Here is a 15994-nt window from a genome sequence, read left to right as displayed (position 1 = left end):
TTGTTCTTGCACACACACACACACACACACAGTCTGCTGTTTACAGAGTGCCCTTGTGTTTAGTATTTCACTTGATCCTAATAAGCACCTATGAGGTAAGCATCTGTCTCCATTTTACAGATGAGAAAAGTAAGGCCCCAAGAGGTCTGGAAGTCCCTGGCCAGGTCAGCTTTGGCACTCGTACCAAAACTGCCATTAGATATATGACCTCATCTCTCCTGAAATTTTTCTTCTTGTCCATGAATTTGCTTCTCTTTTTTGAGTGTCAGGGATGTTTTTGCTTATGACATGAAGAAATTAATGATTTTTCCTGAGAGATCTCAGCATTGCTGCCTTTGCCTACTATTTCTTTCACTCCATGGTGGGTCCTAGCACTGTCAGAGAAGTCAGTACATGGAAATATTCCTTTTTTCTTCAGAGTGCGAGATAGACATTTTCAAAGTAGAAACATATCCCACAGAAACTGAGTTTGTTCTCTGGTGTTTGTAACAACCACGGTGACCTTGATTTTGGATTTCCCTCCCTGAGTTTTCCAGCTGTTGGCTACTGCAGGGCACAGCATTTGGGGGTCACTGATTCCTGTTCCCATTTTAACTATGTGAGGTTTGTGTGTTTTGTGACCTTTGGGTTCTGACCTTCAGATTTAGGGAACTGGAACTTTAGGAAGTTTTGTTAGGACTTGAATCCAAGTAAATTCCCTCATGAGTACAAATTCTCAGACTGTTGTGGAATGTTAGATTTTAAAGGGACTTTCATCCGTCCAGGCCCTCTTGATTAGAAAACATGGTCAGTGAGTGATCGAGCTGAGGTGAGAATGCTGAGATCAGATTAGGCTTTCTACTAGCTTGGTCCAGAACACCACTGCTTCCCCTCTTGTAGGATGCTCTTCGCATTGGACTTGGGGCTCAGAGAGCGTGGCACTGTGTCCTCTCTGTGCATGGCTCTGCTCCCTACTGATGTTCAGAGCACATTGCCTAGGCACTCAGGATTTGCTTGCACAATGAATGATTTGATCTGTGTCCTGATGATAATTTGGCAAATTATATTTTAAGGATGTTGGTAGGGTTTTACTATGGGAAACAATCCACTCTGGATATTTTCAGCACATAGAATTTAATTCAAGGTGTTAGGTGTTTCCAAAAAACTGGAAGGATTGTACAGATAAGGTTCAAGGCTGGGCTTTCAGTAATGAGTCCCAGAACCACACAAAGTTATTAACTTTTCCACAATCAGCACAGCAAGGAATCATAAGGCTGAGACGCAACTGAACACAGCATTGTACTTGGGAACCAGAGATGAAGAAGCCATATTTGGGAGAGTGGTAACTGGACCCTGAGACATGGAGTCCAGCCACTCTCTCTGCTGCAGCTACTTCTTGACAACCACAATGGAGACGGAATGTGGGACTGTGGATATAGAACAATCCCTGGTCTCCATGTCCAAGGCCATTCTTCCAGCCGAAAATAGCAGAAGTAGTGAGAACATTGCCTCCATCTTACTTTTGTCTCCAGATCTCAAGCCAGATCATTTATTTTGACAGAGTCTCTTTTGCAATCAAACGCTACCTGCAAGGCAGCCTCTGTGACGTGGCAAGTGTGAGTGCTGATCCACATTTCCAACACAGTGAGGGTTTTGGTTGTCACACTTTGGGCAATGTGTCTTCCATAAGGCTGTGTGTATAGGAGACACTAAATTGAGAATGGCTTTACGGTTACATTCTATTAGATCTCTATTTGGCAGTGCAATTAACTGTGTAACAGAAGGGAATGCAACAGCTTTACTTTAGGGAATCCCTAAGGGGAATTTCTGTTTATCAGAAAAAATGCCATAAGGAGGGAAGATCCTGAGCTGGGAGAGTATTCTAGATTGTTTTGGTTTCGAGCATCTTGGAAAGTACTACAAGGAGACATGCAGTATTATGATATAACAGTGCTTAGCATGTCTGGGGGGAGTTCCATCTTCAGAAAGCGCCGTCAACTTTCCATCTTGTGTGTTCTCCCCACCCTGTGGAATATATATTTAGAATTTGCAGTGGAAATCAATACAAAATAGTTTATTTAAAATAAATTAAATAGACACGTAGCCTGTGAGCCTGCGTTGAGTTATTTTGACTTCATCTCTCTTAACTCTTCTGTGAGTCCTATTTGGAAAAGTAAAAACATTGTAAGTAAATCCCCCCCATCTTTACTTCTGTGCCCTAGTGAATAAATTTGGATACCTTTTATTTCGGTTTCTCGTGCACTCCCTTATTTTTCTGTTCCAAATTAAGAATCAAACAAACCCACCATCCTTCTATTAATACTTGGAACCAATTGACATGATAAAATTGCTGGTTATATTGACGGGGGTAGGGACAGAAGTGGCAGATGGCAAAGACATAATTGAAGTAAAAAAACCCTGATTTTCTTAGAAAAAGTGATATTCTTTTGGTTCAGGAGAAAGAGGCTGAGTGTGTAGGGTAGCTGATGTCGGCTTCTGCTGGATTTCTGTTGTGTCTTGCATCCTTCTTGTGCGGAGGCATCCTGGTACATCCGTCCCTGCTTACTGGGAAACACAAGCTTCTGGAGCAGGGAAGCCTCCAAAGCCTCTCCGCTTCCCACTGCAGATTGCACCGCCCTCTTAGCCAGCGCAGAAGTAAACTCACAGTGTGGGAGGTCTTTGGCCATATGGTGGCTTTGCACTCAGTGACCAAAGCCCTATTATCACAGTGTTGTAAGTAAAGTGACTGTAGTCATCATCTAAACTGGGACACTTTTGAGAGTGAAAAGGGGCACTGGTCATAATCACACTGAAACAGCAGGCATAAATTGGGTGTATGGTCACCCTAATTATAAGGAACAGTAGGGAACAATATTTGAAATGTGAACTACAATGATTCAGAAGCAGAGCTTGCTTCTTTATATTCCCAAATTCTTAAGTGTATCCTTTCTTTTATCTAGTAATCACTTGCTAAGCTCTGATGATAGGGCAGACTCTGTATTAGGCAGTAGGAAAATAGAGGAAGATACACAGTCTTTGTTCTTTACTGAAAATTGCTGTTGTAATACTTTAGAGCAGTGGATTTTCAACCTGGCTTATGACAGAGCCCTTGTAGGAGGGCAAGGGCAGTACAATCAGCCCTCTGTATCCACAGGTGTGCTTCCACTGATTCAAGCAATAGTGGGTCAAAAATATTTTTAAAAATGTCTTATTGCTGATATGTACTCATGTCGTTAGGCCTAAAATGCACAGACATTTTTTTTGGTCATTATTCTCTAAACATAGTATAACAAGTATTTACATGTCATTTACATTGTATAAAGTATTATAAGTAATACAGAGATGATTAAAAACATGTAGGAGAATGTTCATAGGTTATATTCAAATACAATGTCTTTTTATACAAGGGGCTCGGGCATCTGCAGGTTTTGGTTCTGAGGGGTGTCCGAGCCAACCCCTCTAGGGGTGACAGGAGTGCATTTTTTACTTCCTCTGCAAGTGAAATGTGTTCTGCCAAAGGATGAAGATTTAAATAAAGGCTGAAGAACTCTTTTTATCAATTTATCTATTCTATTCTTGGGGTTTTCTTAAAGATTTGGCATGAAAAAAATGATTTTTCACTGAAGAAATGTTCGAAAACTATTGGTTTGAGATTTAAAATTTTGTGTTATTGTTTTCAAGCTCTTCAATTAGTTCAACGGGAGGAGGAATTGGACTTTTGAAAGTTGGAACACAGGAAAATAAACTGAATAGGAAACTAAAAAATTCCCTTTAGATTTCTGTGCGACTGCCATATGCAAGAGGGCTTGTGGTTCCAGAGGGACAGGTAGGGGATCTTACAGGGTACAGGTTGCAGCTGCATGGCACCTTCCAGCTGCACAGGTTGCACCTGCACAGCGGTTCCGAGTGTTCCACCACGGAGGAGGGGCTGTCTTGTAAGGTAATGAGCTCCTGGTCATCAGACATGTACACGCAAACTTACAGATGGTGCTTAATTTTCAACCTAAGCGCCACAGACTTACAGATGGTGCTTAATTTTCAACCTAAGCTTCAACCTATTAACAAAGAAGAACTATCTTTGTTAATAATTTGTATACTAAACTTCTCCCTTGGTGACTTTTGTGTCTTTCACTACTACCGTAAAAATGTCTACAGTAGGTGTGTGTGTGTGTGTGTTTAATTTCCCAAGAGTATTAGCCAATTCAGTACATTTCTTTATACATTTCGTTGTCCTTTTTTGCGTGGTGGTCAGTAATTGATTAAAAAAAAAAAGCAGAAGGCACAACACCCATACTCTCATCGAGAGAAATTTAAAAGGGAGTAACATTCACTGATGTCATTCTGAAACTGATCCGAAACAGCCTGGCTCATTTTCACTCAGCTGCCATTGGTCAATGCGTGCAAGGTTTTTGTCTCTGTTTCAAAATCTTGAAATAAAAGTGGAACAATCTTTAACATGACTTAAGAAAAAGGTCACCATTTGAAAATGGTTTCAGCTGTTTTGCTGTTAAATGTGAAATTGCAAAACTACCTTCTCCTACATAATTTGAATTTATCACACATTTTAATGAGAAGCTTGTCTGTTTTTCAAACCATTTCAAATACTGAGAAATTTCTCCAGGCTCTTTGATTGAAATTAAACAAAAAATTTTATTTCAGAGCATATAATGCATGAAGTTGAATCTTTTTGTTTTCCAAAACTGTATTCTCATGGTCCATGAAGGTTGAAAATGTGTATCTTTCCTCTTTCCCTTTTTATTTTTCCCAAATCTGGACATTTTAATTTAATTTAGTTGTATTATTATACTTTATGATGAAGTAGATTTTGGGTTTAGTAAAAAATGTAGTAATTTAAAATTTAATTTAAAAATGAAGTATTAGAGAAACAACAAACTGGAAACTTTAATTTATAATAATATCACACAAATTTAATAACATTAATTCAGATTACAGTATTCACACTCTATGCAAAGGCTCTGAGCTAGTTTATGACAGTAGCTGTGGCAATAGGGTACAAACGGCACAGCTGGCAGGTGACAGTTTTGTGAGCAATACGACGTTTAGAAGGCTGAAGTATGATTGTCTGCTCTATTTCTTGTTACTATGATTTCTCTTAGCATGTTATGTTGCCTGAAAGAACATTGCTTCACTGAGTCACATGTAACATTGTCAGGTGTAAATATGGCTCAAGATTTGTCAAAAGTGGACTTATTCTTTGAAGGCAAAATTAAATATTTCTATTTTTGCAAGTTATATCTAAAATGTAATTCTTTTCTTTCATTCTGTTTACTCTTATGGGGTAGCAAAATGAATTTGTAATAAAGGAAAATACAAACAAAATTATTAACAATTAAAATCTATTAAAGCATCCCTCAAGTGCTAGTAAAATTTTATGGCCTGTCTAATGGGCACAACAGACTAGCCAAAAGACAACCCAGATTCAATGTTTGTGTGTGTTAATACAAGTGTGAACAGGCTCAGGGGAATGCAGACAAGCGAGCAGTAATTAACTTGTAGACTTACCCACTTAACGGTGGGTTTGGAATGCGAAGGTTCCAGCTATCACCAAAGCAATTACCAGGCCTCACGAGGGATTCCATTGGTGATTTTTCCCACTGTCAAGTTTTCATCCTAGTGGAGGGGCAAGATATAAACCAGGTATTTAAAACCCTTATGAGTCAGGCACTCAGAACTTTGTCTTTAGAAATCCAGATTTTCCTTTTTTGAAGTAGATGTGCCCAGCTCAAAGGGCTCCAGGTATTGTTTGCACCTTTCCCTCAGCTTCGTACAGAAAAACAGTCTGTTTGAATCAGAGACATAGAGGGAACCTTTTAAATAATACATATTTTGAAAGCACAGCACATTCTACAAACTAGCCATACCACTGTGGAGCATAAAATGTTGTTCCAAGAGGCATTTTGCAGGTCATCTTCTTAACGCTTATTATTTATTGTAGGGCTGATGAAATGGCTGTCCAGAGAGGGTTTGCACTGTCCTGGTCACTTAGCCCAGTAGAACCATTGCTGTTAAATGACCCCGGAGCTCGTTTTCAATGGCATGCGTGCTGGCTTTTTTGAGAGAGAAGCTCTTTACCCCTCGTTCATTTTGACGACTTTCACCCACTTTTTTAAATTGTCATCCTAATAATCAATAGAATTACTAGCTTGTTTAGTGAAACTGTTCCACTGCAAATGCTTTTTGAAAGAACAACTGGGTTTGAATACAGACTCTGATATATACTAGCTGCTGTGGTAACTTGTGTAAAGCGCTTGAGGTTCTCTAAATCTTGGTTTTTGCATATTCAAATTAGAAGGAACAAGTTCATTCTTTAGATTTCTCCCAGGTAACACTCTACCACTTCCTGGTCATTGAGTATGTTGTCTTGACTGTTGGCGTCATGTCTCTCTTTTTCCGTGACTGATGGGAGTTGTGACCACAAAGACCATCTAGTTAGTGACTGGTTTAGTTCCATTCTCTTCTTTTCCTTCTCCTGAGAGCCCTGGTCTTTCTGATACTGTTTCCCTGTGCTAGCTGATTGTTCCCTTGTCATGTGACATTCTGAATCTGACGTGAAAGTGCAATGTGGACACATCTTTATTTCTCACTTCTTTATCAGAGGCCATTGTTTTCTTGTCTGGATTGATGCTTCTTTCCCTTGCTGCTTCTTAGTTTACCTGGGATCTTCAAATGCAGCTGGCAACCAACTGCATTGTCAGTATTGAAGATTGTCCCTTTAGCATTAGCTTATGTCCATATGAACATCCTGAAAGGCGGGTTGGCATAGAATATGTTGACTCCTATGCCGCCTCCTTTCACTCTATGCTTCGTGGTCAGTGGGACTTCTGGGATTTAAGATAGTTTTGTGAGAAACCTCACCTCACTCAGCGTGTGGACTTGTAAGAGGAATCATGGAGCATGAGAGTTAGAAGGAATGGTAGCAGGCATGGAATCTTTATTTTACATATAGGGAGAGATACTGAGGTTCAGGGAGGTCTAGGGACAAAAATCAGAGAGCCGATTAGTGGCTGAGCTAGAAATTGCGCCAAAGTCCCCTGCGTCTGAGTCCAGGGCTTTTTCCAGTATTGCCAACTGTTTCTCAGATAGTCTATATAAAGGTTTGGCATTTCTGGAGAGTTGTTCTCTAGGCACCCCTTCTGAGTAATGCCAGCTGTCCATGCAGAGAGTGGGGCGCTTAGCCAGTGCTGGGCCAAAGCTGCCTGCAAAGAGAAGTTGAGTGGATACGTTGACATTTTCAGCCCATGGCAGATTCTGCTTTGTCTTTCCAGCTCTCATCTGACCTGGTGCTTCCGTGGAAAAGTGATTACATGTGCAGCTCAATGAACAATTGTGTGTAATTTTCAGCCTGCCTTATGCGTTAATGTTACCTTCCCACACTGCCATCACATTCCAGGGCATATTTGCTTCATAATTACATCGGTAGGGACTTACCTACATTGTTTGGAAAAGGTTTGCCTAAAGTACTTACTCGTGCATACTAAATCTTGATTGATACCTTGGTAATCTCTGAGATCAGTCTGAAATTCCCTCCCACAGTGGGGAGGATTGAAGAGTCAGGGAAATGGGTGACAAAAAATGGAAAAAGGACAGAAAAAAAAAAGAAGTCTGTGGTTCTTCAGTGATTAAGCGAATTAGAGATGATTTGGAATCTCCATGGATAATCTTGCTTTTGGGGGCTTGTTTTACAGTCAGGGTCTGTCACACAATCACAAGAGTTTGTGTGTAGGCAGGTCATTAGCACTCACCTAATCCCATCACCTCATTTTCAGAAGAGGACACTGTTGCACTCTGACCTCATTGCTATCTAAGACTGTAAGGTGAGTCTGAACTCAGAAGGTCAGGTGTCCTTTATCTGAATACCAAGGACAGATAACTGTAGCCTACATAGGGAAACACATTGTACCATGTTAACAGATCATTAAGAGGGCAGTTGTGAAATTTTAAAAAGGTACTAGTTTTGATATAAAGAGGAAAGAGAGTGAAAAACCTTCAGTTATAGGAAAGTGTTATTTATATCTTAATTTCTTACTTAAATGTTGAAACTGTTGCTAAGGGACATGATTTCTAAACTTTAGTCTGCCATCAACTGCTTCTGGTGTTTAAGTCACATAATACCTTAGTGTCTTAATTTTTGTACCACTGATAGAGACATTAATACCTGTGTCTTTCTTTAGTATCACTCATTTATTCAGCAAACATGACCAGGAGCCAGGTCTAGGTTTAACTGCCAACAGAGATTTGGGATCTAACACAACAGGATTTAAAGATTAATGTAAATGCTCAAAGTCAATTATTCTCAACCCTTAAATCAAAATGTATACATAATGATCCATGAATATACAGTTTGTAAAACACTATTTTGAGCTTATTGTAGTTGGTGTTAGGTAATACCATGTAATGTTGGTTGTTTTTACATTTTGATGACCCATGTAAATGTTTAAAGATGAGTTCAGTATTGATTTTGAGAAAGAAGGAAAATTTGATCAAACATGAGTTAGTTTTACTTATTGGGGTGACCGTGATGGCAGACTCATAGAATCTTTAGAGAGGCTTAGAAGCTTTGTTAGTATTTATTGTAACTTTACTTGTAGCTCTAAGTTTTCCCACTTGTAGAGGAAGGGTCTTGGTCACCATGTGCTCTTTTGTAGTCTTTTGTATTCTGCTGTGCTTTGATTTGTGTGGTCAGACTATTGGCTTCATTAGTCTATGATCTTGTGGCTCATAATGTTTTAAGTTTGAAGGAATAGAATACAGAGGGCATATGGCAAATAAGATCCATGTGGAGATAAGAGCAACATCTGCTGTAAGTAATGCCTTCTTTTGGATTGTGGTGTTTTCCTTTATCCTTAAAACAAAAAGGTTGGTACCATGGTTGAAGACCAGGAATTTGTAGTTGAAGACCTATGCCCAAGCTTAAGCTTAGCTATTTGAGCACATTAATTCTTGAAGCCTTAGTTTCTAGATGTGATCATTGTAATGCTTCCTCGTAAAATGGCCAGGAAGATCATGTGCCCATTAGGAAATTGCTTAGCCTACAGTAAGTCCTTAGTAAACACTTGTTATTTATTGTCATTCGGTGGTGTTCTTGTACCTGCTGAACAGCTAAGAGGGGACAGAAGAGCAACAGTGAGGGTAGTAACTGAAACTTTGTAGGTTCTTCTTAATTTCTTTGCATTTGACTACAGTTCCTGAAAGACCAGTGCTTGAGTACCCTACTCTCTGATTCCCTTCAGCAGTCGGCATCTGGCTCAGAGGAGGGCCATTTTTCTTGTTTTCCTCTCTTCTCATTGTGTTTGTGTATTTTCAGAGCCTCTGTGGAGATCTTCCCTTTCACTTCTTGCTTTCATGATGATTATAAGTTTAGAGTGAAACCGATCTGGAACCAGAGGAAGTAAGAGCAGGGTAGGTTTTGGTCCAGCAAAACCAGCTCTCACCACGGCTTTTCTGTGTTTGTGTTGGGCGTCTCTGAGAAGCCGAGAAACCCCAACTGACATGTTGGAGTTTATTGCTTCACAGAACCTGTGAGGTTTCCTCAAACTCATTTATCAAAACAAAGGTCTGCAATTAAGATTTCAGAGAAGGAAAATGCTATAGAATATTAGAGCAGGTTGGGACTTTACAGACATTCATTTTGCAAAAGGGTATTCTTTCTTGTTGAAGGTCACACTGGCAAAGGTGAGACTGGAACTGGGGCCATAGAGACTCTATCATGTTTATTACCTTCCTTGGATCTATCCTGCATGGATTAATTTTCCCTACCTACAGTTTTCACTCTTATTAGATTCTTAGTCAAAGATAAAAGCTCTAGCTCCTAATTTCTCCATATAAGACATTCACTACACAAGCTCACTTTATCTTCCAAACCTTTTCCTTAATTGTTCTCCCTCAGCCTTTCATTTTTTAGTGTGAGTGCTCTGCTCCTTGCCCCACAGAAATGCTTTGTTTCTTTCCTGAGCTCACAGTTCTTCCAGGCATGGTCCTCATTGCTCTGTTTACCTTTTGGAGGCAACCAGCTTTCAACGTCCTTGTTAAGGGTTTCCCCTGCCAAGCCTGTGTTAGCTGCTGTGACACACCCCAGTTTTTTTGTCTGCTTTGTGTTTTTCTCTTTCTCATTTCACATACATAAATATATCTCCCTCAGGTGGGCCCTAAGCTTCTTGAGTACAGGATGAGAATCTTATTCATCTGGAGTTCCAGTATCAGACAAATAAATTTATTCATTCATTAAATTAACAGACATTTTTATTGAAAACCTAGCATGTATTAGACCCTGGGGTTGGAGAATGATAATTACTTCTCTCTCAAGGATTCCAGAGTTTAGTTTGAGATACAGGCAAGCACAGAGGCAGAGCGATGTGTGATGAGTGTGGCGTCGGCAGTATTCCAGGGACTGTGGAAGTGCAGTGAGAGCATAGTCAACTTGAACTGGAGGATAGAGAACATGAATTATGTCTTCAAGGGATGGTAGGAAGTGATGCTCAGGCTCTAAATGAGGCACGGTGGATAGACATCATATTTAATTGAGAGTTAGCTTGGTTGAAAGGGAACAGAGATGAAAGCCAAAGATCCAGTAGAATTTCTAGCAGAATGTAAATGCTGAAAAATGACCTCAAAGGAAGCGTAAAACTACCACAATTATACAAGTCATTGGAAATAATGATTAAGATCTATTATTTAAGAAATTACCATGTATAGATGACTTTACATTGAATTCTGATTGAATTACATAGTCATTCTCACCATTAAACTAATACAAAGAATAGAAGAGGATGCAGAACCCTCATGTAAAAACCTACTAATGATAAGTAAAACAAGTAGAGAAGAAAGCACTATGGGATGATCTTACAAATATATGTATAAAATTCTATGTAAAATAGCATATTCAACTCATTCATATGTTAAAACACCACAACTGTGATGGAGGAGGACTTTTTGTCCAAGGACAAAGCTGGCTCAATATCTGGAAATTTAGCAGCATGATTCATTGCATCGCTAAATAAAGGGAGGGGGAAGTGATGATCGTATCAGAGGATGTTAAGGAGCGAGATATAGAGAGATTCTAGAAAGGGAGAAGTAACCAAGGAGATAAGCATTTATTCACTCACCCATTCATGTATAGCATATTTTCTAAGGACTTGCCAACCATGCACTGGGCTGGTATAGTGAGACCACTCAGGAGCTTCCAGCTGATTGAAGCAGATCGGCAGGTGGAAACATAGCTTCTGTGTGGACTGTTATCAATGTGAAATAAGTCCTAGAAGAGGCTAGAATTAAGCTACTCATTTTAGAGGGAAATGTTTACAGCATCAGAGATATTTGAGCTGGTTCAAGATTTAAAAAAAGAGTCAGTAAAAAGTGAAGGGACTGAGCAAAACTTCAGGGTCATGAACATTCATTATAAATCCTGGGAAAGGTATCACTGGATCACTGTTGACTTACTGAGGAATGATATCGGAAGATGCTGTGAAGGTCATCTGCAAACAGATACTTGGCCAGACCCTGGCCTTCTGAGGAGGTGGAGCTGGAGGTGTCTTCAGGGGAGAGTGATGTGAGGGTAACAGATGGTGCCAGGGCTGGTGAAAAGATGGTGGGGCCAGTGATCTGCATCTATGTGCTTATAAGTTTTTGTCTTTCATACTCTCCCAAAAGGATTCCATGGTCAACTGGCAACATGGGATTGCTTGGGAAATGTGCTTCTTTGCTTTTGAAATCCCTGCTTCCTGTACTAACCCATTTTTTAAAGTTTCTATAGTATAATAACTTTAGAGTTACAGAGAAGTGTCAATGATCACATTAACCCATTTTTAAAATGTACAAATAAAATGTGTACTACAAAAGTGCCTAGTGCATTAAACTGTTCAAACCTTTATTGTATCCTTCTGGTTCCCACTTATGTCCACTTTAGTCATGTTGAAAGCAGAACAGACACTTTTATCCCCTTTTAGTAGAAGAGTGAGAATCAATTTAAAAAAAAACCCAAGCATAATGAAAATTAGTGCTCTCAACCTGAGAGATGGGCTTGGTTTTGAGATATATATATATATTTTTTTAGTCTTCTCAAATCATTCTAATTATGCACCTAGGTTTAAGAACCACGAGTAAGCCAGACGTTCATGGTTGTCTTTCTGTATTTGTTTTGTGCTAGGCCTTGCAGTGATGACTTAGGGATGTGTGAGATACGCTCTCTGCCCTTTCAGGGAAACAATTTAGTAAATGTATCTGTACATGGCATGTGCACAAGATCCCAGGGAGGAAGAGAGAAAGAAGGACCCTGCAACCAGACTGGAAGGGCAGTATAACTGGCTTCAGTAACAAAAGCCTCTTGATTGTCAGTTTAGAGTTCTTCTCATGGATAATGTTATCTTCTTGATTGAGAAAACTACATTTCCAATGGTTTTCCTCTTCTCCCTTTGAATAGCACTTTGCAATCTGTAAAGCACTTTAATATTGTTATCTCATTGGTTGCCATAAGTACTCTGAGGAGGAGTTGAGAAGGAGTTGAGGAGGACAGGGCTTTTATCTTAATTTTGAGGCATGTGATGGGGACAGGGAGGATGCTCAAGGTCCTGTCACTCATCCGGTGTGACCTGATGCTAACACTCAGACAACACTGTACCCCTTCTTTCCCCTTCACCCCATTCGTCCATTGCCATGTCACATGCTGAGGCCTTTACTTTTTTCTTGCATTTTCAGTGCTCTTTGTCTTTACAGACATCTGGAGGTAATCATGTAGTCCTCTCAATTAATTCAGTTCAATTAATAAATTACTGGGTGGATTTGGCGTTGGAGCGGTGCAGGGTGCCTTCCGGGCCTCGCTGCGCTGGAGAGCTCTCGCAATCAGGCCTGGAGAGCCCTCCTCAGCAGCAGTTGCCGCGGCTCAGCCCCAGCCCGCAGGCCGCCTGCAGGGGTGATTGGCTCACTCTGACATGCAAGGCATCATTTTTTTCTTTCCTCACATAGTGTATTTTAATCTAATTAGAACAGCACCTTTGCTGGGCTGGTTCGTCCCCCTCCTAGTTAAGTTTTTCATAAAGGTCCAGTATGATATCAAGTCAGCATAGCTCTTGATGGGCCATTTTTTTGTCATGTGGGGCTGACCAATAGATTACAGGTATTGAATATTCTGGCCTCTGGCCACTAAGTGCCAGTAATTACCTAGGCATAGTGGCAAACAATATTCTCATCCTCCAGATTCCAAGTGCCCCTTGGTGGAGAGCAGTGCCACTTGTGCCAGAGGGACCATTTTAAAGTATCTTGTCCTGTTTCAAGAATAAACTTTTGGAAGTCCCTTAATGCCTAAATAAGTTTAAACTCCATGCAGAGCTTGCCTGTTCATTCCACATTTCAGTCAGTTGCAAGCTGCTTTTTATCCCCCACATTTCTTAGCAGCCACATTAAATGCTAGGGGCTGTGTACTTTTCTGTGGACGTAACTATGCTAACGTTGTTCAGGCCCAACCTCTGTTCTGCACTCAAGGTCTGTCTGAAGGTCACTGCATCAGTGAGGTCTTCTGCTGCTGGCAAGAAACAATCTTTTCTTTTTCTGCTGCAACACTTTTTAAATGCTCATTGCCTCGCTTAGGCATATACTGTCGTTTACGTAGCTGGTGTGGTCATTATTTTAATAGATTATTAATACAATTGAAGCTTTTTTCCACCTTACTGGCATCACAATTCTCCTACCATAGAAACTCCTTCAGGTTAGGGATTGTTTCTTATTTGTATCTATTTCCCAAGGAGTGTTAGGCACTAAGGTAGGTAAGTATTAGAAGAGAGTTAAGATTAGTTAGTGGAAGTGTTTGATTTTCCTTTTCCTCTTCCCTGCCTCCTTCTTCCTTCATCCATCTTCTTTCTTCTTCTCAGAGAGAATTTTCAAGATTCCATCAAATGTGGATTAAGATAAAATAATAATGAATTAAGATATATTGTCTCCATTTTCATGCTTCCATAAAAACCAACTGTATTTTTTTTTAAATTCCAGATTCTAAAAATGTCTCATCCCTCTTGGCTGCCACCCAAAAGCACCGGGGAGCCCCTCGGCCATGTGCCTGCGCGGATGGAGACCACCCATTCCTTTGGGACCCCCAGCATTTCAGTCTCCACACAACAGCCACCAAAAAAATTTGCACCAGTGGTTGCTCCAAAGCCAAAGTACAACCCATACAAGCAACCTGGAGGTGAAGGTAAGTGTAGGGATTTCAGGGTTGGGTGCCCGAAGTGGGAGAGTTCAATATAATAAAAGTGATTTACAGCATGATGTTGTGTCGGAAAGAGGCAGCTCCAGAATCTATAGTGTGTTTCTCAGAGTTCACTGACTATCACAGGGTAAACATTCCCTAGAAACCATCTAAGTTAACTCTTCTTTTAGGGATGAAGAGATTGAGAACCCTAAGTATTCTACACAGTGAATTAGGGCTAGAGCCAAAACTAGAACCTCAGTCACTTCATTTATAACTCACTGTCCTGCTGAACTATCTTCTACCCCCTCCCTTGTCTGGTAGAAGTGCATCCTTTAAGAGTCCAAGTGCACCCTGCAGTGGACTCTCCCTCTTGCCATTGGACAAATGTCTCAAAATGCTGCCATGTAGTGGTTTAAAGGGAAGTCCATAAAAAGTGAACCTGATAAGGCACCTGGGATTGGTTTGCCTTCTCTGGCTATGGTTCCTCCTCTAAGCTGCTGTAGGTTAGAGTTGTCTGGAGAACTCTGTGAGATCTGCATTTTTTGAAGCACGCAGACAAATGTGAGTGAAGCCTAGTTTTAGGAGTTTTAATAGCAATACATTCAATATTTATATCAAGTGGAATTTGAAGATCTACATGAGCTCAGCATGTCATGTGTATACATATGTGCACTTTCACACACTCAGCCCCACAGGGAGCACAGGGAATGGCATGTGTTTGGTTGAAGAGGTTCCACGTTTTTGCCAGTCAGTGATGGCGGTTCATCCCAACTCATGCAGCAATAACTCTTACTAACAAAGAGAAGAATGGTAGTTAGACTTCTGGTTGTTAACAGAGAAGAGGCAGTGAAAGGAGATTTAGAACCCCCCCTTCTCTATTTTTTCTCCCTCATCCTGCTTTTTTCAAAGAAAAAAAATGACTGCATTCTCTCTAGGATGTTTCTACTTTGTTCTTACATTAGTGTTTCCACCCCCCACCCCCATCAATTTTGTGTGAGACTGTTTCATGCTGTGGGACATAGTTCAGCCTCTCTCTTTTCATTCTAATCCTCACCCTGCCCCCAGTCAACACTTTACTAGTCTACCAGTGTTGGAGGACTTCAGTCAGAAGCCCAGCCCAGATGGGGAGCAGGGTAAAGTGACTGGAGGCAGGTGGGGAGGTCAGGCACCAGCAGGCATGGTGAGCTGTGGCTGTGGGTCTTTTGGCATCCTTTGTCCAGGGAGGGCAATGGCAAGACTGTGGGAGAGCTGCTGTGGAAAAACCATAAATGATGCCAGCGGTGCCCTACTGGGCAGGGCAGGCCTGAAGTTATATTGGTCTTGAAGGATGATGCATCTTTGCAGTTAAACAGAATTTTGTGGAACTGGTTTCCTTTGGCTCATTGTTCTTTACTGATAGCGGGACTTAGGAATGGGATCTGGAAGAGAATCCCTCTTCATGAGGACAAGAGGAGCCATATGTTGGCTTTCTCATTTGTTTTCTCAATATTTCCACTGGTCTACTCAGCAGAGAGATTGATATTTTGTCTCCTAACTTTTGGGGGGAGCTAAAATGGACTTCCCTCTAAAATGAAAGGAATAAAGACAGTGTAGCATCCCTTATGGAGGAGGAGGCAAACATGTGAGCGAGCCTTGGTAGGTATGACAGTTGATGCATTCCCCAGGATCAGGGTGGGGACATATCTTATATTAAGTCAGCTGGAAAATAGCATGCAGGAGAGGGAGGAGAGAAGCATGTCCTGGTCTCCCCCAGACTCCTTCACTCTGAGTGCTCTGAGTGATGGTGAGTTGGCTCCTGGGTGACTCTCCTTACCTTGA

General features: G+C 40.8%; 1 protein-coding gene across 13 annotated transcripts in view; it reads left to right on the top strand.

Annotated features, from left to right (window-relative positions):
* The window catches only part of LPP (LIM domain containing preferred translocation partner in lipoma), a 628850-nt gene that overhangs the window by 193927 nt on the left and 418929 nt on the right, over positions 1-15994 (top strand). For all 13 annotated transcript variants that reach the window (XM_037131738.2, XM_037131739.2, XM_037131740.2 and 10 more), the window contains one exon: positions 13978-14179. In XM_037131738.2, coding sequence (XP_036987633.2) covers positions 13987-14179 — 193 coding nt within the window. In that variant the 5' untranslated portion in view covers positions 13978-13986. The remainder of the gene's footprint in view (positions 1-13977; positions 14180-15994) is intronic.

This window comes from Artibeus jamaicensis, unplaced genomic scaffold (assembly GCF_021234435.1).
Source record: "Artibeus jamaicensis isolate MK-2021 breed Jamaican fruit bat unplaced genomic scaffold, CSHL_Jam_final scaffold_474, whole genome shotgun sequence".
NCBI classification, from domain to species: domain Eukaryota; kingdom Metazoa; phylum Chordata; class Mammalia; order Chiroptera; family Phyllostomidae; genus Artibeus; species Artibeus jamaicensis.
Note: the sequence above shows the minus strand (reverse complement) of the source record. Positions and strands in the feature narration are given on the sequence as shown.